This window comes from Theropithecus gelada, chromosome 1 (genome assembly GCF_003255815.1).
Source record: "Theropithecus gelada isolate Dixy chromosome 1, Tgel_1.0, whole genome shotgun sequence".
Lineage (NCBI taxonomy): Eukaryota > Metazoa > Chordata > Mammalia > Primates > Cercopithecidae > Theropithecus > Theropithecus gelada.
Window position 1 is genome coordinate 93,144,420 of NC_037668.1, and position 24,521 is coordinate 93,168,940.

Consider the following 24,521-nt stretch of genomic DNA (forward strand, 5'->3'; position numbering starts at 1 on the left):
TGCTACCATACCTGGCTGATTTTTGTATTTTTTTGTAGAGACAGGGTTTCACCATGTTTCCCAGGTTGGTCTTGAACTCCTGGGCTCCAACAGTCTGCTTGCCTCAGCCTCCCAAAGTGTTGGGATTACAGGCATGAGCCACTATGCCTGGCCTAATTTCTTTTAAAAGGGTACCATTACATCCCATGAAGTGCTGGGAAGAACACTGGGGGTCTTAGCATTGGGAATGTAAATACTTATTTGAATTCTGTTTTCAGTGCAATACTCAACCTTATACTCTGCCTGGTGTTCCCTTGTCCATTGAACCTCTTGTTACCCTCTCCAGAGAATAAATCTCTAGTTTTCTATTGGGGTTGGGGAATGGCAACTGCCCATCTGCATGCTCCAAGGAAGGGGATCTGGGGGTCTTAGTATTGCCTTCACCTGCCTACATTGCCATTAAATCCTGAGTCCTTAGGGGATTCCACGATGTAACTCAGCTTGCCAGGTTAGGATTTAGCTTAATTCATTCTGTTTTTATGTTCTAAAATTTATTGCTGTTTTCTCTGAATTCATAAGAAAGTTTTAAAAGATTTGAAAGAAAAGCAATACAGAGAAGCTTAACTCTAACATGAAAAATTTGTAACTAATGACAACATTGGGAAAAAGCAAGATTGGCAGCATATGAAAGTAAGAACATTGCACAAATGGGCATATTTAGTCAGAATTCTTAGGAGATGAACTGCTAAACATCAGCTTCAGAATCCTACATAATGATTTGTGAGTATGTGTATGCCCAAAGAACATTGAATTTGTAGGCAAAATTTTAAGTTAAGCACACAGCATTTATAAAGTGAATACACTGTGTAACTGGCATCCAAATCAAGTAACAGGAGGTTACTAGCAACCCAGAAGCCCCTTTCTAGTTCCTGCCAACTCTCCAACCTCTACTAAGAATAACTAATGACCCAATGTTTTACACATAGATTCGTTTTGTTCATTTTTGAATTTTGTATAAATGGAATCATTTAGTATAAGATCTTTTGCTCTCACTTATTTTGCCCAAATTTATGTTTGTGAGACCCATTGTGTGGTAGTTGTAGTTCATTCTTTCTCATTCCTATATAGTATTCCATTGAGTGAATATACTAATTTAGTTTTTTCATTTTGGCAGACATTTCCAGTTTGGGTCTGCTATGAAAAGTACTACTATGAATATTCTCATATGTCTTTTGGTACCCATGCGAACATATTTCTGTTGGTTATGTACATATTTCTGTTGATTATATATGTTGAAAATTACTGGGTCACATGGTATGTGCATATTGAGCTTTAACAGATACTGCCAGTTTTACAAAGTGGTTGTGTACCAAGTTTTACTCATCTCAGCAGGGTGTGAGATTTCTAGTTATTCCACATCTTTACCAACATTTGATACTGTCAGTCATTTAATTTTTTTTTTTTTTTTTCCCCGAGATGGATTCTTGCTTTGTCACCCAGGCTGGAGTGCAGTGGCATGATCTCGGCTCACTGCAACCTCCACCTCCCAGGTGCAAGCAATTCTCCTATCTCAGCCTCCCAAGTAGCTAGGACTACAGGTGTGTGCCACCATGCCCGGTTAATTTTTTGTATTTTTAGTAGAGATGGGGTTTCACCATGTTGGCCAGGCTGGTCTTGATCTCCTGACCTCTGATCTGCCCACCTCTACCTTCCAAAGTGCTGAGATTACAGGCATGAGCCACCGCACCAGGCCAGTCATTTGAATTTCAGCCATTCTAATTAGTATATCTGTCACTGTGGTTTGCATTTGAATTTTCATGATGTCTATGAGGTTTTAAGCACCTAGTCATAAGTTTATTGGGTATTTGTATATAGTCTTTTGTGAAATGCCTGATTATGACCAGCACCTTTATCTTGACTTTCCCAGCCACCAGAACCATAAGATACAAATATATATTGTTTAAGCTATCCAGTCTATGCTATTTTGTTACAGCAGCCTGAGCTGACTAAGGCAGAGGGGAAGTGCTATTGTACCAGTACCAAACATAGGCACAAGAACATTGTGTCGTCATTTTTTTTGAGACAGAGTTTCACTCTGTTGCCCAGGCTGAGGTGCAGTGGCATGATCTGGGCTCACTGTAACCTCACCTTTTGGGTTCAGGCAAATCTCCTGCCTCAGGCTCCTAAGTAGCTGGGATTATAGGTGCCCACTGCCACACCCACCTAATTTTTGTAGTTTTAGTAGAGATGGGGGTTTCGCCATGTTGACTAGGCTGGTCTCGAACTCCTGACCTCAAGTGATCCACCTGTCTTGGCCTCCCAAAGTGCTGGGATTACTGGCGTGAGCCACTGCGTCTGTCTGAGCATTGTGTGTTGAAACAACACACATCTATATCTTACAGTTCTATTGGCTAGGAAAGGCAAGATGAAGGTGCTGGCAGATTGCCAAATTTTAAGTTGGGTTGTCTGCCTTTTTTGTACTGATCTGTAGATTTTCTTATAGTTTTATATTGAGTCCTTTGAATGTACATATTGCAAAAATCTTCTGTCAATGCGGTTTATAGTTTCACTTTCTTAGTGATGTCTTTGGATGAACCAAAATTCTTTAATGCAATCTACTTTATTGATTTGCTTCACGGTTCCTACTTTTGGGGTACTGTTTAAGAATTCTGTTTGCGTCAGTATCATGATGATATTACTTTATGTATGTTTTCTTCTGAAAGCTTTATTGTTTTAGAGTGTATTGATTTTTAAAAAATTTAAATGCATTTGTTCACATATCAGCCTGATCTATTGAAAAACACTTAAACACGTAAATGAACTTAAATAAGAACTTTTCCACAAACTCTCTATCTATGTGATCTTTGGCAAGGCAGTTAGCATTTTTTATTGTTGTTGTTTATTTTTAAATTATTACCTTTCCTATGTTGCTGAAGGGCAGTTAGCATTTGAACTTAATTTCTTTAACTATAGGATGATAATAATAATATCCACCTTAGAGTAATGTTGTAAGCATCGTGACTATCTAAATGTTAGCTATTATTAAAAAGTCAGCTATTAGCAAAGACATTTTCAGAGACAATTGGAGATACTTAGATATAGATTGGATATTAGATGACAGTAAGGAATTATTCATTTTGTGTTGTGTAGAAAAATGTCCCTATTAGGCTGCACTCCAGCCTGGGTGACAGAGCGAGACTCTGTCTCAAAAAAAAAAAAAAAAAAAAAAAAGGAAAATGTCCCTATTAGGAAATGCATCATGAAAAATTAAGAGGTGAAGTAACATGTCTCAATTCATTCTTTAAAAGTTCAGCAAAAAGAATAAAATCCCAAATATCTAGATAAAGCAAACTTGCAAAATGTTTCAAATTATTGAATTTTTTTTCTCTTTTTTGAGCTGGAGTCTTACTTCGTCACCCAGGCTGGAGTGCAGGGCACTATCTTGGCTCACTGTAACCTCTGCCTCCTGGGTTCAAGCGATTCTCTTGCCTCAGCCTCACGAGTAGCTGGAATTACAGGCATACGCCACCACACCTGGCTAATTTTTGTATTTTTATTAGAGATGGGGTTTCACTATGTTGACCAGGCTGGTCTTGAACTCCTGACCTCAAGTGATTCACCCACCTTGGCCTCCCAAAGTGCTGGGATTACAGGTGCGAACCACCGTGTCTAGCCAAATTATTGAATTTATGCATTAGATGTGTAGATATTCATCATGTGAAATTCTTTCAGCTTTTTTGGTATGTTTGAAATTTTCATAATAAAATATTCAAGGAAAAGTTAATAATGAATCTATAGCATTCCTATTATTTAACATTTTCTCCAAAGCTAAAGGTGCCGAAGGACCTAATTAAATGGGTTTTGAGTCACTTGGCCTGTTCTGCCTGGGAAAGGAGATGAAAATGAATTTAGAATAAAATGTGGACTATATCCCTGCATACTTGAGTGGGATAAAGCTGAGCCATAAAAATCCAGGTTTTGCTGGGTGTAGAAGAAAGGAGAAGGTGAGGAAGGGGTAAGAGATGTACTGAGTGCCTATTAAGTGTCAGATACTCTGTTAGGTGCTGTAAATACCACCTTGCATTCATAAAGCAATTCTACGAGGTAAACGATATTAGAAAAGTTTGATATGAAAAATTTGATAGAAAAGCTTTGGATAACTTGACTAACACAACTAGTGGATGGTGGAGTGAGGATTTGTACCCAGATCTGTGTTTTTGCACCCAGATCTGTGTTTTTGCGTTTCTTCTTTGGTACCTACTTTCCTCTCTCCCTCCCACCATTGTCCCTTTTTTCCCTCCTTCATTCCCTTTCCTTCGTTCTTCCTTTCTTTCTGACTTCTTTACAAAGATTTTTATTTTTTATTTACTTTTTATTTTTTGAGATGGAGTTTCACTCTTGTTGCCCAGGCTAGAGTACAATGGCACAATCTCAACTCACTGCAACTTCCGCCTCCCAGGTTCAAGGAATTCTCCTGCCTCAGCCCCCTGAGTAGCTGGGATTACAGGTGCCCGCCACCATGCCTGGATAATTATTTGTATTTTTAGTAGAGACAGGGTGTCACCATGTTGGCCAGCCTGGTCTCGAACTCTTGACCTCAGATGATCCACCCGCTTTGGCCTCCCAAAGTGCTGGGATTACCAGCATGAGCCACTGCACCCGGCCGGTTTTTTTTTTTTTTTTTTTTAAATGAATGTTACGCTTTTCATTGTAGAAACTCTGGAAAACACATATGTGTTAATTTAGGTTTTGCTACATAATAAACCACCCCAAACTTTTTTTTTTTTTCTGAGACAGCCTCTTCGTGTATTGCCTAGGCTGGGGTGCAGTGGCATAAATGTGGCTCATTATAGCTTTGACTTCCTGGGCTCAAGTAATCTTCCTGCCTCGGTTTCCTGAGTGGCTGGGACTGCAGGTGCACACCATCATGCCCGGCTATTTTCTTTAATTTTTTTGTAGAGATGGGGTCTCACCATGTTGCCTAGGCTGGTCTCAAACTCCTGGGCTCAAGTGATCCTCCTGCCTTGGCTTCCCAAAGTACTGGGAATATAGGTGTGAGCCGTTAGACCCAGCCAGTTTTTTTATTTTTATTTTTTATTATTTTACACTGTGTTGAGATAAGCACCCCAAAAATTAGTGGCTTAAGACAGCATACATTCGGGTCACAATTCTGCTGGCAGTAATTTAAATGGGCTCAGAGGGCAGTTCTTCCAGTCTGGGCCAACCTCAGCTGTTGTCATTGGGGCTCACTCAAATGTATGAGGCATCAGCTGGGATGTCAGGATCAGCTCCTCCATGTGGTCTCCCATCCTATAGCAGACTAGCTTGGGCTTGTTCTCCTGGAGAAGGAGAAGAGGAGCCAAGAGAGCAGGCAGAAGTCCGCAATGCTCTTGGGCCTATGTCTGGAACTGGTACAACAGCACTTCCCCTCTGCCTCAGTCAGCTCAGGCTGCTGTAACAGAACATCATAGACTGGATAGTGTAAACAACACACACTTACATCTCACTGTTCTGGTGGCTGGGAAAGTCAAGATAAAGGTGCTGGCAGATTCAGTTGCTAGCGAGGACCCTTATCCTGGCTTGCAGAAGGCTGCTGGCTGCCTTTTCATTGAGTCCTCACATGGGGGTGGATGGGGTGTGAGAGAGAGAGAGCAAGAGAGACAGTGAGCACATGCTCTGGTGTTTTTTCTTTTCCTTATAAGGACACTAATCCCATGATGGGGGCCCTACCCACATAACCTCATTTAAACATAATCATCTTCCAAAGGCCCCCATCTCCAAATACTACCACATTGGGAGTTAGGCCTTCAACATAGGAATTTTGGAGCGACACAGACACTCAATCCTCAACACCCTCTATTATACAAAGCAAGTCATAAGGCCAGCCCAGATTCAAGGAGTGAAAAAGTATACTCTACCTCTTGGTGAGAAGAAATATAAAATAATATTGCATTGTGGTATGGATGGCAGCAAGTGAGGGTGAGTGGGATGAATGATTGCAGCCATTTTTGCAAACATTTTTTCATAACATACAAAAATAAACATCTACTTTAAGTTATTTCTAATACGATTATCAAGAGCTAATTATTGTTAATATGTTGGTCTATGCACATATAGGGGCAGAAATGCACATACAGAGGCATTGTTTTGTCTGTGCACATACAGAGGCAGACTTTTTTAAGAATGTAATTTTCATTTAGAATCAAACTTAAGTTCTATTAGTGTATTTTCCCAGGTATTAAATTTTCCTTGAAAACATGTTTACCCTATGATGCAAAGGAAATCAACATAAATTGCTATGTTCCAGGCATTGTGCTAAGCACTTTCACTCAGTTACCTTAACTAAAAAACAAGTTTCTTGTTAATTGGCAGGGTTAATTTGCATCAAAACAAGGAATTCATTTGTTGCTGCAAAGAAAAAGCCATGAAAGGACTTTGTGAAAAGGTCAGAGAAAATGATAATGGTTAATGAAATGAAAATGAAATGATAATGGTTAATATATCAGCAATACCCATTTTTCTCTTGAAACCTGACTTGTGAACTGGATAGCGTAAACAACATATAACAGAAAATATAGAAGATAAATCCTTGTACCTATTGCCCACCTGTCCAATCTTTTCATTTTATAGGTGAAGTCATGTCATTATTTATGTATTTGTTTGATTTGGCTGTATTTCAGGATCATGGTGAACATCAGTTCTTATTGTACGGGTAACATAAATAAGCAGAAAATGTAGAGGGCAAAGGCCAAGGTTTGAGCCTGGGCTTGGCACTGATTAGTTGTTGACTATGAAAAAAATTCACTTAATTTTTTTGAGTTCAGTTTTATCTGTAATTACAAAAGCTTCAGTCTTCTTAAAATTGTTGTGAAGATTGACTACAGCATTTATATCTGCACTGTCTGATGTAGTAGCCACTGGCTATAAGTGGCTATTGAGCATTTGAAATGTGGCTAGTCCAAATGAGATGTGCTGTAAGATACACAGTAGATTTTGAACACTTAGATGGAAAAATATATAAAATATCTTATTTGTTACGTGTTGAAATGGCAATATATTGTACCCATTGAGTTAAATAAAGTGTTATTACAATTAATTCACTTGTGTATTTTTTAAATTTACTTGTAAAAATCTATTTTGGCTACTGGAAATTAAAAAATTACATATATGGCTCACAGTATATTTCTACTGGACAATGTTTTGCTTAAAAAATGTTCTCTGTACAATATAGAGTGCAGCATAAATGTTAGTTATAGCCAGAAAATAGTATAGGAGGTTTAATTGAATTTGTAAGGATTCTAAGTGGTAGCATGATGCTTATTATTTTTGCTACATTTATAATGTAAGCTTTTATTTAGGCATCTTAAGTTTTTCTTTTTATGTGTAATAGGATGGAAGTGCTAATCCAATTATGTGAGGAAATCACAATAATTTCAGTATATTGAGCTACAGTGATACAGGCAGTGTGTGAAGTACTGTATTAGGCAGGATTCCTTTGATTACAAGTGACAGAGATGCCATGTGAATTAACTAAATTGAAAAAGGGGGATCTTGTAATTATAGAAAGGGTGGGAGTGTATCTGGGTCTCTTGAATTTCTAGAATATAAACACGGTTTTTCCTATTTCCCTGTCTTCCTCTCTCAAATTTACTTCTCCCTCAGCAACATTGTTCTCTCATTCTCTCAGATCACTTATCTCCACATGTCAGAAAAAATGGCTCCTACAACCTCTGTGTGTCATCTTTGCTCTAGGGAAGGATTCTAGAAAAGTCCTGGGAAAAGTCCTGGAAAAGTCCTGGGAAAGAGCCATGGCTGACCTAGCTTGGTTACAGGTGCCCATCCCTGGGCTATGGCAGCTCTAAACCAACCACAGAAGATAATTTCTCAGAAAAAGGGACCGATCTTCTTGGTTGACAAAAGAATAAATGTACATTATAGCTACTCTAGCTAATTTAGTATGTACAGCCAATCAGTAGGGTTGTACCTCAATGAACGAATGAGAAACTGAGACTCAGAAAAGTTACGTATTTTGCTCAAGTTCAAATATCCAGGCTGAAATTCCAGGTCTGTCCACCTCCAAAGCCCATGTTCTTAACTACCACACTGAGAAAGTTCTAGTAAATGGGGTTTGTATTGACTTAAGTTTTACTGAATTATTTAATAGGTCTTTGCTATTTTTTTTCCTCCTATCATTGCTTCCCATTGAAACTTAAGATAGACTGGGGACAAGGGAACTGGCCCCATGGTAATACTCGGTAAATCCTCATGGAATTGAAAACCAACACCACTATGCTCTCCAATCTGGTGACCAAAGCTATAAAGGCATTAGAAAAGCACTGCTGTCATTATCTTTGTACCATGAGCTTAAGACATACTTACCACTACTTGGACATTTCCTTTTTGTAATTTGCAATCTTCTGCCTTCTTTTGAAAACTTCTTATTTTTCACCAACATGGTTCCCTGTAGTCTATACCACATGGGCATAGAGATTTCAGAGGCAAAGATGAAAGAGTCATACTCTGTTATTCATAAATAATATATGGCCCAAAGGGAATTTAAAAAAATGATGATCTATAAGTCTTTCAGAAAAATGGTCTGGAGTTTGTCAGTCTCCTACTCGGATCAAAAATAAAGTCAAAGTTTTCAACTAAAATAATTTCAATAGGCTACAAATCTGTTTGTCTACTTTAATACAGTAGAAATGGAAAGTAGCAATAAGTGACAACTTTATTGGCCAAATTCGTATTAAGCAGTGTAATGGAATGCTGAGAACTCTGACCCGGACTGGTCAGAAAACCAGTTTCCTATATGTAGCTCTGTGACCTTAATCAGTAATAAGTGCAAAGGCTAACCTTCATTGGGTCCTAAACAACATAGAACACCTTTTCATAGGTTGTTGACTGACTCTGCCCAGTGGCAGTAGTTATTTATTCATTTGACACATCTTTTTTTTTTTTTTTTTTTTTTTTTTTTGAGACGGAGTCTAGCTCTGTCACCCAGGCTGGAGTGCAGTGGTGCGATCTTGGCTCACCACAACCTTTGTCTCCTGGGTTCAAGCAATTCTCTGACTCAGCCTCCCGAGTAGCTGGGATTACAGGCGCCCGCCACCATGCCCGGCTAATTATTTGTATTTTTATTAGAGACGGGGTTTCACTCTGTTGGCCAGGCTGGTCTTGAACTCCTGACCTTGTGATCCACCCACCTTGGCCTCCCAAAGTGCTGGGATTATAGGAGTGAGCCACCGCGCCCAGCCTCATTAGCACATCTTTATCAGGCATCTACCCTGTGTCAGGCATGGAGTTAGGTACCAAATATGGCCCTGCCATCATGGAGCTTACAGTCTGGTGTGGGAAGTCATACATTTAAACAGGCAATTTTAGTGTGGCATGTTGTAAGTGCTGTGTTAGACAATGTAGAATGTTCTACGGGACCTCATAAAATGATATCAAATGTGGTTTTGAGAAATTGGATGATTTCCTGGGAAGTGCTATACACTTAGGGATCTGAAGGGCGGTCTGGGATTGGCCAGGTGGGGGATCACAACAAATCTCTTTGTCTGGACTTAGAAAGAGGTTGGGAAGGGGAAAGTGGTGAAGGCTGGGGGCTGAGTCTTGAGGGAAATTAGCTGGACCTAGAATGCAGAGTCCATTATGCTGACTACCTTTGACTGAGGATGATAGGAAACCCTTGAATAGTTTTAAGCAACTGAGTCACATAATTAGATCTGCATTTTAGAAAGCTAAAATGTGAATCAATTTTTCCATTTTTCTGTCTCGATTTTCTTATCTTTAAATTGAAAGATAAGAAATTTATAACTCCCTGCAGCTTTAGTAGTCCATACATTTCTCCTATTTTGGCAAAACTTAATGAAACTGCCTTTGTAAAAATTATAACAGTGAGAAAATTATGACAGTGACAGATCTGACTTAATGATTCCATTTTTGCTTCTAACCTTCAAGCTGCTCTCGTTCATTGTTGGGCACAGGCTGAACTAAGTTTGGGAGGAACTTCGTTTAACCTTGAAACAAAGATGATAACAGCCCTTCTTGCCTGGAACCAGACTGCCCATGTAGGACTAACATATTAGCTGCAAGATTAGAAATGTAGGTTTAGGAGTCCTGTAGTTAGTGGCTTCAAGTTCTGAACCTCCCCAGTTGCTCCTTAGGGTAACATTATTGTAAAACCTAAGATTGGTCTGAGATGTTTTTCAGACCTTGCATTCTGAGGCACCAGCTGGCGCCACCCAGACTGGTAATCTGGTGCAACCAGTTCTGCAATCCCTCCCAGGAACAGAAGACAGCAAGAAGAACCCACTTTGACCCCCTGTGATTCCATCTCTGATCTGATCAATCAGCACTCCCCACTCCCTGGCCCTCTATGTGCCAAATCATCCTTTAAAAAAAACCCTAGTGTCTGAATTTTCCAGGGAGACTGATTCGAGTAATAAAACTCTGATCTCCTGTTCAGCTGGCTCTGTGTGAATTACACTCTTTCTCTATTGCAATTCCCCTGTCTTGATAAATCAGCTCTTATCTGGGCAGCGGGCAAGGTGAACTAGTTGGATGGTTACATTACTTCCATGCTGATTTTGAGATCTGTTGGGCAGCAAGGCCTAAGATTACAACTAGTACTTGAAAATGAGGCACGTTTTGTGGGTCTAGGGTTGGTGAAGGTGGGAGGTGAGGTGAGGACAAGAAGCTGAATGAATGATATGTTGTTTTTACTGGAAAAAAAGGAAATGGGAAGGCATGCATTTTCCTTTGACAGTCTCCTGAAGAGAAACTGGTTAGGGAATAGCTTTGGCTTCTCAGCAAGCAGGTGGAATGGTACTTTGCCACAATTCTGGTACAGATGAAATCTGATTGTTACTGCCCCCAAATTACGAAGTCTGGAATTTGCTTAACAGTAGTAGTTAGGGGTCTATACATATGAAAAAAGAATGACCATGACTTTTTTTTTTTTAACCGTTGGAAGTGTTTGTTAGTTATTTATTACGATAAACAATTTCTTAGCCCGCATATTCATGTTTCACAAGTAGTTCAGGAATACAGGTACAGTGACAAATTTCTATGTAATTCAACCCAAAGAAATACTTTATGTTCTAAAATCACTTTGTACTCTGAGAGATATTAGCCTTCCTCATCTCAAATTCTTTACTGGAATTGTAATTTCTGTGGAAATCTGCAATTATAATTTCTGTAGAAATCTGCATATGCCTTCTTTCTTGGTCAGGCCACAGCAAACTTACAGAGAACTGCAACCCCCAGGGATATAATGAATGCTCCAACAATATGAAATCACAGATGCTTGGCCAGAAGGCCACACATCCCAGGTTACATCAAGGCACTGAGAGCCATGATAGTTATTGTCCTTGATAGGGATGTCAGCATCAACACCAGTGTCTTTCCTGGATGATGGAGAAGTGGACCAACTTGGTAAGTGTTGATGCTGAGTGATACATACAGAGTCCATCATATGATTTTCCCTACTTTTGAATACGTTTGAAAATTTCCCTAATAGAAAGTAAAAAGATAGAATAATAAAATAAAAATGCCCCCACTTATTACCTAAGTTTACTTTTAGCACAAATAGAAAATGAGTCAGACTCTCTCATTTGGCCATATTGAAGCTAATAGTCTTAGAACCACTGTGTCATAACACTGACATTTTGCTTTGAGCTCTGTATCACCTTTGATGGCTTAAAATATTCTAGACTGTATTGAGATCATGCAGGTAGATCAAAGAAAGAGAATTACACCCAAAGGAAGGGATAGCTGTACTAGGGAGTTCACTGATAACAGAGTCAGGGATCCACAGCTCTGGGCTGGCTCTGTCCTGAAAGGCAGCCCTTGGATAGCAGGATGAGATGGAGTGATCACTGGCTTTGGAGTCAGACACAATAGACACAGCTATATTGAAGGACAATGACAACAAATAACACAATAGATAGCATTCATTGAACCCTCACTATATGCCAGGCATTATGCTAAGCTCTTTATGTGCTTTATGTTATGCAATTTTAATAACTACCCTGTTTTTATTAGTATTTTATGGATGAGAAAACAGAGGCTTAGAGAAGTTACCAGATTTGTCCATGACTACATGAACATGTAATTCCCAGTAAATATTGTTGTAAATCAATATCTGAAAGTGTCCGGGCACAGGGGTTCATGCCTGTAATCCCAGCACTTTGGGAGGCCGAGGCAGGTGGATCACCTGAGGTCAAGAGTTCGAGACCAGCCTGGCCAACATGGTGAAACCCCGTCTCTACTAAAAACAGAAAAGAATTAGCTGGGCATGATGGTGTGTGCTTGTAATCCCAGTCACTTGGGAGGCTGAGGCAGAAGAACTGCTTGAACCCCGGAGGCGAGCCGAGATTGCGCCACTGTGCTCCAGCCTGGGCAACAAGAGTGTGAAAACTCTGTCTAAAAAAAAAAAAAAAAAAAAGAAAAAAAATCTGAAATCCAGTGGTTACTGGTGGCGGTTTGTACCTCAGTTAGTTTGGATGCACATAACAGAAAAAAGTAAAATAACAGTGGCAAAATAATAACTAAGTACCTTGTTTTTCTCTCACCTCTAAGTAATCTAGAGATAATCAGTCTAGGGTTGCTAGGGCTCTCTGGAGCTCGGGGTTCTTCTGTTTTACTGCTTCATTGTGAATGTCTTCCACCCTCAAGGTTAACTCATGGTCCAAGTACCTGCTGGAGCTCCAAATTCCAACTAGAAGAAAGAGAAAAGGATTGGAAGGACATACCACCTACCCTCCCTTTTAAGGATCCATACCAGAAATTGCACATATTTTTGCTTTTAATTACAATGGCTACAACTTAGTCCTATGTATGCACCTAATGGATTATAGAAAACTTGCATGTGGCAGGTCCAAGACATGAAAGAGACTGAAAAATATTTATACTATGTGGCCACATGCCCAGCTAAAGGGCATGGAATCACAGAAGATGGAAAGCAATATTGAGGATCACTAGCAATCACTGCTTAGCCCACACTCAGCTACATTCTAGAGTTTTAATCTCTTTGGGTGTGGTAATCCTTCTCATGAAACCTTTCACATTCAAATGGATAAATACATGAAAAACCAATGCACTTAGTTTACTCTTCAGAAAATGCTAGCTCCTTCCTTCTAATTAGACGTGGTCAAGTGAGCAGCAGTGATTTGGTGCTCTGGAGACTCAGCACCCCAAGAATTTGTTCCGCCTGTGTCTGGGGTGGTGACTGCCTTCTGCATCACCATCATAGAGGATTTGCCCCAAGTTCTACATGCCCTATGGCCCAGTATCCTGTTAGGCACAATGGAGTTACAAAAAGAAGCATCCAGATTTTAAGGATCTTGAACATAAAATCACACATAATGGGCTCAGGGCCAAACATGGGACTATCCAGGATTTAGGAAAACTTTTACTTCAGTGTTGGTTTGCAGCTGACTTGGGGGAACTACTTACCACACAAAAATTTTCAATGTTTTCTTCAAGACTGAGAGCAGTTGATCACAGAACCAGCCCATCATAGTCTTCAGCCCACTTGAGAAGCTGAAGTTTTCCTACTTGTAAAATGACATATGAAAAGGACTGATGCTTCCATGAGTTACTCTTGAAACAGTAATGTAGGTGTATCTGTGTGTGGAAAAACACACTCAAAGTACTTTTTCTTATTTTCTCACAACAATAATCAAAACAGATTAAAGGCTTCTGTGACCAAATGGGTACTTTTTCCTCCACAAACAAACAATCGATTCTGCAGTGGACACCAGCTGCGTGTCCTCCAATTCTGAAACTATCTATCAGGAGATAGTGTCAGGTACCACTGACACAGTCCCCATAACTGCTCCCCCAACCTACCACCTCCATTTTCAGACACCAGTTGCAAGTCTGGGCCTCTAAAACTTCTGATCGACCAGCTTCAAGTTTGGGTTCCTGTGATCCCCTCTTTGGGTTGATTAATTTGCTGGAGTGGCTCACAGAACTCAGGGAAACACATTTATTGGGTTATAGTACACATTACAAAGATACAGGAAAGGGACGCCAAGCTGCCATGCCTTCTCTGGGTGCACCATCCACCAGGAACCTCCACTTACTCAGCTATCTGGAAGGTCCCCAAACCCTGTCCTCTTGGGCCTTGTATGAAGACTTCATTGGGTAGGCACAATTGAAGCTTGGATAACTGTGTTAAAATGTGATTCATGGACAAAAAGTATATGATCTAAACCCGTTAAGGCCTTTTTAGACTCTATTTGCCTTCTCTGTGCAGCATTTCTTCCCCCAGGGATGGGGCAGGACACCCTCTGGGATAAGGGTCTTATGACCCACAATCAGATAAGAGTCCTGCCTTGGACAGGTGAAAGTAGGGAGGGAGAACACCAGAAACAGAGAGAGAGAGAGAGAGAGAGAGAGAGAGAAAGAGAAAGAGAGAGAGAGAAATTTTGTTTACTTTGTCAAGGGTTATGGGAGTTACGAGCCAGGAACTGTGGATTTTATATACATATATATAAAATATATATATCTCACAGTATAACATTGCTATGGTTTGAATATCCCCTCCACAACTCATATTGAGATTTAATTGCCATTCTGACAGTAATAAGAGGTGGTACCATTAACAGGTGATTAGACCATGAGGGCTCCACCCTCATGAATGGATTAATGGCATTACTATGGGAGTGCACTCTTGATAAAAGTGAGTTTGCCTCCCCGTCAACCCCCTTGCTCTCTCTTGCTTTCTCATCCTCTCTTGCCCTCCTGCCTTCTATCATGGGATGATGCAGCACGAAGGCCCTCACCAAATGTAGGCTCCTTGATCTTGGACTTCCTGGCCCCAGAAACTGTAAGAAATAAATCTCTGCTCTTTGTAAATTACCCAGTCTCCTGTATTCTATTATAGCAGCACAAAATGAACTAAGGCAAACATTATACTATGAGCATGTCCTTGAAAAGTCAAGGATAAGTTAAATGTTAGCAAACGGAAATGCGTTTTTTAAGTGAGCTCGTTAAAGAAACCAGAGCAATTTTTCCTGTAAACTAAAGATGGCTTCCAAAATAAACTTTTTTGGTATTTTCATTCAATTAGCAGATACTTACTGAGCACCTGTTACTTGGCAGGCACTGTGCTAGACCTGGTAAAACATGATGGGTATTGTCTTCACCTGCCAGAGTTGCTCAAAACACATGAATTATAAATTGACAAATATATTCTCAGACTAATATACAGTCAAATAATAACATTTGTTACATAATTATAAAAATTTTTTTAAACATATTAACATTTAAGAAATCTTGAGGTATCTTAAGATTGATAGTATGTCATACTTTCTTTAGTAGCATATTTTTCTTATGTTGTGACTTAAAATGGATGGTTTCTTAGATTTGAGAAAATGCAGTATTTAAATAGGGCTTTAGTGTTTATTATGTGCTTCCATGTGCTTCATTTGATTCTTTTCTCTTTGTTTTTTTTTGAGACCGAGTCTCCCTCTGTTACCCAGGCTGGAGTGCAGTGGCATGATCTCGGCTCACTGCAACCTCTGCCTCCCGGGTTCAAGTGATTCTCCTGCCTCAGCCTCCCAAATAGCTGGAGCTACAGACTTATGCCACCACGCCTGGCTATTTTTTATTTTATTTTATTTTTATTTTTAGTAGAGACGGGGTTTCACCATGTTGGCCAGGCTGGTCTCAAACTCCCAACCTCAGGTGATCTGCCTGCCTCAGCCTCTGAGATTACATGCGCAAGCCACTGCGCCCGGCCTCATTTGATTCTTTGTGTGTGGAAGGACAGGTAGTGTCCTCCGCTGCATAGAAAGGGAATGTGGCTGAGTGGTTAAGCAGATTATAGGAAACTGCATATAACAGGTCTAGGACTCAAACATAATTGTAATTTTCCTCCAAAAGCTAGTAGTTTTTCTGCCATGCCTTGATGTCTGTTTAATCTACGCACACACATATTTATACACATCCATGTTTGCAAGCAAACACAGTTGGAATTTTCCTCCAAAAGCTAGTGGTTTTTCTGCCATACCTTGATGTCTCTGTAATCTACAGATGCACCTATTTATACACATCTACGTGTGCAAACACAATAGAGGTCAAACTTTTTTTTTTTTTTTTTTTAGTTAGGAGCTTGCTTTTAATGAGAATTTTTTTCCCCTTCTAGTGATTTTAAATTTCCAAGAAGAGCAAAGTTCCATTTTTTTAGGAGTACAACATAAGTCTTTTAAGCAATGTTTACAAAACAAGATTGCTTATTGGGAGGCTACATTAATTGAAAACTTTCAGGTTTCACTGAGCAGAACCTGCCATATGGGAGGTAAAGCAAGGGCAATTTTCATAAGTTGCCCAAACCATTTTCCACTGACCACACTTAGTAAGGCAGGTCAGATCTAAGGAATGACCTAAATGTCCTTCAGCTTTCACTTTGATTAGTGGAATTGCCTCTTTTGGCTGCCGCAGTGGCCAAAACATGATCAGAAAGATAGAAGTTTGAATTCTAACTGATGGTTGTGTAACCCTGGGCCAGTTACTTAACCTCTCCATGTCTGCCTCAAAATAAGAATAGAATCTGTAGATTTAAGGTAGGTAAGGCACTTGGCAAATGATAAATAATAGAGCTTCAAGGAAACACAGGTTTCATGATATTGAATTATCTTTAAAAAAAAAATGCCCTACTTGGGAAATTTGTCCTGTTTTCTCATAAGACTCAGAACCCCATCAGGCACCAAGAACAGATATCCCCACTCCTAAGAAACATTATAGGAATAGTTCAGATTTTCTTCAGTTAAATGTCATCCATCAGCTCAGCCGATTTTTTCCAGCATACCTCCTCTTCTCTCTTGTGTGTTGCTTTATATGTCGCTCTTGACAGCTGCTACTATTTATGCATGCATTTCTACAGCAAAACTTTGATTAATCGGGACACAGCAAACTGTAGCACTTAAATGCCTATGGTTTTCCCCTGTGGACATCATTTGGAGGAGAGAAGGAAATGACAACTAAAGTTTTGAGAACTAAAGAGAACCATGCAATTCAACATCTTCGATTTTACTTCTGAGAGGAGGAGAATGGATCAAGGCTGCCCTGCTGATTAAGAGCAGAGTCAGGAGAGGATTCTCAGTCTGTTCCACTTTCTTCTGGACTGTGGCCTAAAGATGTGTCTTTTGGCATCTTTCTTGGTGGTACTTCTCCTTAAGCTTTTGCCACTGCACTGCAGGTCTCAAACTCAAATGCCTGCAAGGGCTAATTGGTAGTAGGAATGAATGGAGGAGGCTGAGTATTTTACCTTGGGAAGTAGTAGTGAACTATGACCCTCAGACTGGAGCCTATATACCCTCTGTAAAGGTATCTAAACTAAAATGTTTTTCATTTTAAGAAGTACAGGATGACAAAACATGTCTGGGAGTCAGAAATGGCTTGATGTTCCCCAGTTTGAGTGCCTTGCACTATGTATATCTACAGGCCTTGTTCAATAAGGAGATAATCTGGATTATGGCCCTCAGGCACATTGCAAAAGTAAGTTTCAATACTGTGTATTGATTTATGTTTGTTAAAACGGAAAATTGAAGAGATGCATTTTAGAAACCTGATCATAATATATTTGTAACAGAGAAAACAGAGTAGAAGCTCTGGCTTCATTTACTGTCTGCTTAGCCAAAACTCTTTGTGGTCCAAGCCAAATGAATTCAGATGTCACAGTGTATAGGATGTTCATAATTGGGAACACTAGAACCTCTTAGTACCAGAGATTGTCCCATAACATAGACATTCAAACATTTATTAGCAGGACACACAGTGAGAAATGCATTTATATCATTACTGAGCAGAAACATACACACACTCATACATATCACACAAACCCAAAACAATATTTTAAGAAACAATTTCTTACTGTGTTCCAAACTCTGATGTTTTCCAAACTATTTCATTTTTATGAAAATACTTTATAATTTACTCATCGGCTACAGCATATAGTTTAAATCACTGGACTAGGTAATGCCATGACATTTTTGTTTGTTCATTAATTCAGTAGATATTTACTCAATATCCAATGAAAGTGAGGTGCTCTTTGGAGTGTCATGGGGGACACAAACATGAACAAAACATGGATTTTTGCCCTAAAGAGTCCAAATCCAATAGGAAATACATACATGTGAATATTTAGTAACTCAAGGCAGAACAATCAGTTCACATTATACAAAGTGCTTTTATGTTATCATATGTCATAATGATAACAAATCTCTTAGGTAAGCTGGGCAGATTTTAGCTTAATTTTACAGATAGGAAGTTGCATTTTTGAAAAAGTGACATTTTAAAAAGAAGTGGAATGATAGTAATAATAGATAGCATATGTTAAGCACTTATTATGTGTTAGGAACTAATTTACTTCTCACTATAACATTATTATGATGGCATTACTGTAATCCTTACTTTACAGAGGAGAAAAGTGAGGCAGAGAGGTTAAGTAACTTGCCCAAAGTCACAGAGCCAAGAGTCACTGGAACTAAGAATCAATCATAGGCAACTTCTTTTTATTTTTTTGAGACAGCGTCTCGCTTTGTCAGCTCACTGCAAGCTCCACCTCCCGGGTTCAAGCGATTCTCTTGCCTCAGCCTCCCGAGTAGCTGGGACTACAGGCGCCTGCCACCACGCCCAGCTAATTTTTTGTATTTTTAGTAGATACAGGGTTTCACCGTGTTAGCCAGGATGGTCTCAATCTCCTGACCTCGTGATCCGCCCACCTTGGCCTCCCAAAGTGCCAGGACCACAGGTGTGAGCCACGGTGCCTGGCCAGCAACTTCAATCTTAATCAATGTTTGATATTCCCTGGAAATGAAAATCACAGATCAAAATCCTACATAGGTCATGGCATACATACCTTGATCTCTTAGCCCACCCCAAAAGTGATGTGGCATTCTCTTTGACAGGACAACATTTGAAATGAGGTATGTATAGGGTGGAATAGAGCCTGGTTCCTCAATATTCCTCAGTGTGACTAATCTTCATCAAGTTAATAAAGCATCTGACGGCAGCAAGAGAAAAGACAAAGGGAATGATTGCTCTCCCCAAAAGAGGGCATCTTATCCTTTGCCGTTGTCTCATGTATGATGTAGTATTTTTTAGATAAATTATGAAGTAATCTTGAGTTTGGAAAACCAAGAGTTAGGCTCTAAATGTTCACCTTGGGTTTGACCAGTGCCACCTCCCTTAAGCCCAAATTCTCATTCAAAATTACAAAGACAATTTTCCATTAGGATATCCCTGGAAAAAATAATACTTAGCCTTTATTGAGCTCTTCCCATGGGAAAAACTAAGACTGCCAGGCACTGAGCATAGAGCTGCACCCAAGACAGACCAATAATAGTAATAGAGAACAATTGTTAAGTACTACTCTCTCTTTCTCTCTCTCTCTCTATATATATATATACACACACACACACACACATATATACCTAACATATAACATACCTATGTTAGGTACACACACACACACATATATATGTTAGGTACTAATCTAATTCTATATAATGATGGTACTCATGCTTGCTTTATGGAGTAGAACAGTGAGATATTCATTGATAAGTATATGAATTTGATCTTTAGCACAATAAAGAAAATTTTAATGTTAAAATTGGTGCATATACAAATTTAGGCCCAAGCCCTAGTTTTTAGGCTGTTGTAAATTAACCTAGTTATTCCTCGTTATTGTATTTTCCTGCCTTAATATGCTCCTTGTATCTTCAATTTTGTAGGATTATTAATAGTTATCCTGATTGACTTTATTTATATTAAGTATAAAGATAAAAATAAAATTCTTATAGCCCATTCATATTTTTCTTTACACTTGCAAACTCCAGAGATAGATACTGAAAAATACAAAGGCGTATGTCTCATCTATAATTTATTTCAGCAATATGTCTGCAAGTTGAAATTGAGCAAAAATAACTGAAAGTGCTGTTTTTTAAAATAATAATTTTCACTTTTCAAAAATGATCCTCTCTTTATTTATTTATTTTTGAGACAGGGTCTCAATCTGTCACTCAGGCTGGTTCTAAATTCTATTAATCCAATGATTATAGTCCAGCATTTGTCAGGGCATATGATGAACACTAGGTATTTACTCTCCCTGTGTGTCAGTAATGAATTAAAAGAAAAAGTACAGAGAAAGATTATTTGAGATGTTATGGGAAAAGATTTACTAGACTTTACAGAATTATTACTTTAGTCAAGTAACTAAAATAGTTCAATCTGACAGATTTGGAAAATTGAAAGTATAAAAATTTGTTTTAAAATTTTTATTGCAGTTTTTCCTGCTACCATTTAGGTTGTTTGATTTTGTTATAAATGAGCATTAACTCTGATTTGCAATTCAGGTCACACCATACCTTCATCAAAGAATGCAGTTGGGAAAGCAACTGGCCAGGAAGTTTAGGTTTCTCCAGAAGGACTGGAAGGATTTAGAAAACATTTCTTTGGACTTCTTCTGATTCATGCTCTTCCTACAAGAATCTGTGTTTAGGTGATCCTTGTACAGAAGAATGTCTCTTAGTCCAATTTATTTTATGTAGACCTGTGTAGAGCTAGAGCTTCCAGGAAACCTTCTGAGACCCAAATGATCTGGACTGAAGTCTCTTAGATGCTATTGTTTGATTTTGTGTCCTTAGGTGATTGAAATAAGGACAGCAAGAGAAAACCATGTAAGATGAGAAGAAAGCACAGCTGGCTTCGTGTATGGGCTCAAGTAACATTTTACATGCATGCACTTTTTTCTTGTTTTGGTGAGGAAACTCTGTCAAATGACTTTTGACAGGCTCCTCACTTAGTCCCTCCAAGTTTTAGTAGAGAAAATGATAATTTTTAACCAAGATTTTTACTTGATCTTGACCTAAGTTGATGAGAATGAGCAATCCTCAAAATCTTATTATTTTAGGTGAAAATAAACATCTGATAATTACATTTTAAGACTTACCAGAGTTTATCCAGGTTTTGTTAAGGTCCAGAACTTATACAATGTTGAAATCTTCTTTTAAGAATACACAATGACAAATATAAAATTAGGTACACAGCTTAATTAACTTCATGATAAATTCTCTTGTGATTATGAGTGACTGCTTTCTTTGGCCAGAATTATGAAAGAAAAATAAGGGGTGAGGCTAGAGGATGGGAAAAAAAATCCTTGTCTATCTTGCAAGCAGCCCTTCAAGCTAGCTAACTGATAATAGTCTTTTCTCCAGGTGCTAAGGTAAATGGTGGCAGATCTGAAATTGCATCGGACTTAACCTTGCCTTCTCCTCAGTTTATTCGCTCAACAAAGAGTTCTAAACAGTCACATCTGCTCACTAGGCACAATGGAGCAGTGGCTGCCTCCTAGTATTAGAATATCCAACTCTTTGATATCTCCCGTAGGGATCATCCCTATTCTGGAGAATCTGCAAAATATTGCTCTTCCTTTATATCCTAGCATAGATATATTCTGGCACTTAACATCCTTTCTTTTTCTGTTGAATTGAGTTACAAGTCAGTTCTCTAGGACGGTTACCGTCCTGGTGGCTTTGGCGGAATCTTCCGGTGAAAACAGGCTAAGTTGCATGAAATGGGTGTATCTGGGTTTTACCACAAGACCCCAGGTCCTCAAAGCTTCGCAGGCCGAGATACCTCGCCCCTTTCTTCTCTGCCACACGCGTGCGAACACACCCTCCCAACCCTCGTCGTAGTAGTCCCCTCCCCCGACCACCCCGCCCCGTTTCCCGCCTTCAACCCCCCTCCTCACGAACCTCCCCTCCCCTCCTACCTCCCTTTCCTTCCCTCCCCGCGGGCCAGCGGCTTTGGCGCTGCCCTGCTGCGCGGCGGGGCGACGCGGCGACACCTATAGGATCGCTTCCGGGCACTCCTCAGCCAGGAGGTGCTGGCTTGGGGCCCGGAGCTCGGCAGGGCCGGGCGGCTCCGCGGCGTTGGCCCCGAGGACGCGCGCCCCCGCCCGCCCGCGTCTCCTTCCCTCCCTCCCTTCTGCCGGCGCCCCAAGCCGAGCTCTGCCCAGGGCGGCGGCTTTGCCTCGCCCGGCGAAGCTCCTCTCCTGTGGCCGCTCCTTCTTTTCCCTCCTCTTTGCGTCATGTCGGGCGCTTGATTTTTTTTTTTTTTTAAATTTCTTCTTCGGCCCTTTCCACCTTCCATCTCCCCCTTCGTTTCCCAGGTTGATTATTTTCTCTCTTCTTCGGGCTTGCCCATGAGCCTCCTCGGGAGCTACCGGAAAAAGACCAGCAACGATGGTTATGAATCTTTGCAGCTGGTGGACAGTAACGGGGACTTAAGTGCGGGAAGCGGCGGGGTTGGCGGCAAGCAGAGAGTGAACGCCGGGGCAGCGGCGCGGAGTCCCGCCCGGCAGCCTCCGGACCGCGCCAGCACCATGGACAGCTCAGGTAGCGCTGCCCGCGGGGAGCGCAACGCTGAGCCCGGCGCAGCCTCTGGAGCCTCCCAGTGGCCTGGCCCGAGGCCCCCCGGGGCCCCCAATCCGGTTTGCGAGAGAGCCGGGCTGGAGGCGAAGGCTTCTAATCCCACCTGGGTGTCGAGTCTCTAATTTCTCTCATCCAGGGAGCTAGAAAACGTTAGATAGTCCTGAGGCCCAGAGACTGTAGCGAGCGCCTCCTAATCTCTCTAGACTGCTGAATACGGCAACTGGGGGCGGGGAGGGGGAGGGAAGGAGGAGGGGAGGGGTGGAGAAGAGAGGCGAGCGGGTGGGGCGAAGAACAGCTTGGGAAGAGGGCTGGGAGAGGCAGCTGCTTTCACTGCCCAGCTGGATGAGGGGGAGAGGTGAAGGAGCAAGTGCGTTGATTGTTTTTGCAGCATGCAGACGGTATTTATTCCAATTGTTATTCTTGCAATGCCGATGCTATTTGCAATTCTGTAAAGCTCTGCCACATCTTAACTCAGCCGTCTGCTAGGGTTAATGTTACCTTTTCCCTGCACTTTTTAACCTGGGATCTAGAGCTCTTTTACTAAAACAGCTTTTGCTGTTTGCACAATTAAATTTATTTCGTGTGTTGGCTTTGATCTTGTTTATCCTTTTGCATTGAATGTACAGATTTCATAAACCTTTACATGTAGGGACAATGGAAATTCCTCTAAACTTTGTATCTGGGTTTGCAACTGTCTTTTATAAGATGTTTTGGCAAGTTAGAGTCCTCTCTTGAAACTGCTGTTGGCATTTGCGATTTTAATAGCAAAACAGTCATTTAATATATCCATGTTGGACTAGGAGTATTATTATAGCTATTTGCTTACCTCTGCAGGGAATCGGGTTCGGAGAATTGTTTACAGAGATATTTATAATTGAAGTCCTCGGTGGTTGCTTCTACATCGGTAACTTTAATACTGGACAACTGAGGATTCCAGAGGAAAGATTCATATGGGGTCATTTGAACAGTAATGAAATCAGGCTGAATTTAAATGTGCTGCTTTGCAAACAAATGCTTGTTTATTTTAATTGTGTAATGGCTCTCCTTGGGCTATCATTTTCTATTTTCCTTGTCCCAAAGTGGGATGAAATATTGTCCACAGATGCCCAAATGTCCTGGACTGAAAGCAAATTCTACTCACTCAAGCTCTTATTGAAGTTAACCACGATATTGATGGGACATTCTCTTAGACCATTTTAAATAAAACTGAAATGATCCCTAAGGGATTGATGGTTTCAGGACTTTTTTTTTTTTTTTTTGAGATGGAGTCTTGCTCTGTTGCCCAGGCTGGAGTGCAGGGGTGTGAACTCTGCACACTGAAAACTCTGTTTCCCGGGTTCAAGTGATTCTCCTGCATCAGCCTCCTGAGTAGCTGGGATTATAGGCACCCGCCACCATGCCCAGTTAATTTTTGTACTTTTAGTAGAGATGGGGTTTCGCCATGTAGGCCAGGCTGGTCTTGCACTCCTAACCTCAGGCGATCTGTCCGCCTCGGCCTCCCAAAGTGCTGGGATTACAGGCGTGAGCCACTGCACCCAGGCAGTACTTTTTTTTATTGATGTTGTACGTGGTTATTCAATTTATGTTTTTTCATATCTGTGATATATCAAAATGTAATCCATCTTTTGACTGGATGTAATCTCCTTTAAATCTTAAAAGGATTCATGTTCTCTGAATGATGCTACCATAATAATGTTTACATGTAGTGAGCATGTAAACAATTGCAATGAAAACAAACACATTCCAAATGAGTGTGAAGGAGCCTCACTTCAAGAAAATGAAAGAAATATGAAATTCATGTGTTTTCCTTTTTCCATAGAGATTATTATTTTAAGAGTTGAAATTGGTTTTTGACATATGTTACATTGTAGAATAAATTCAAGATACATTTTCTGAGCACAGCTATTTGCCAAGCACTGTGAGGGACACAGTAGTGAATGAGACCCTTCTGGCCTTTAGGGGACTGTCAGTGGGGGCAAGTAACTGTAACACAGAGCAGCCTATGGTAAGTCCTGGATTTTTGAGGATTGTCTTTTTCACTAAATCAGACTTTTTTAATAGGTGGAGAGAAGAATAATGGATTGCTTTAATAACCTG

At 40.3% G+C, this 24,521-nt stretch overlaps 1 protein-coding gene across 4 annotated transcripts in view; it reads left to right on the forward strand.

The window, feature by feature from the left end:
- DNAJC6 (DnaJ heat shock protein family (Hsp40) member C6) overlaps positions 1-24,521 on the forward strand; it is a 158,703-nt gene that overhangs the window by 33,228 nt on the left and 100,954 nt on the right. The window contains exon 1 of one of the 4 annotated variants that reach the window (XM_025395970.1): positions 21,984-22,388. The exons of the other annotated variants lie outside the window; for them this stretch is intronic. Within the exon in view, the coding sequence (XP_025251755.1) occupies positions 22,196-22,388 (193 nt within the window). The 5' untranslated portion in view covers positions 21,984-22,195. Of the gene's footprint in view, positions 1-21,983; positions 22,389-24,521 lie in introns of those variants that run through there. 4 annotated transcript variants of the gene reach the window in all.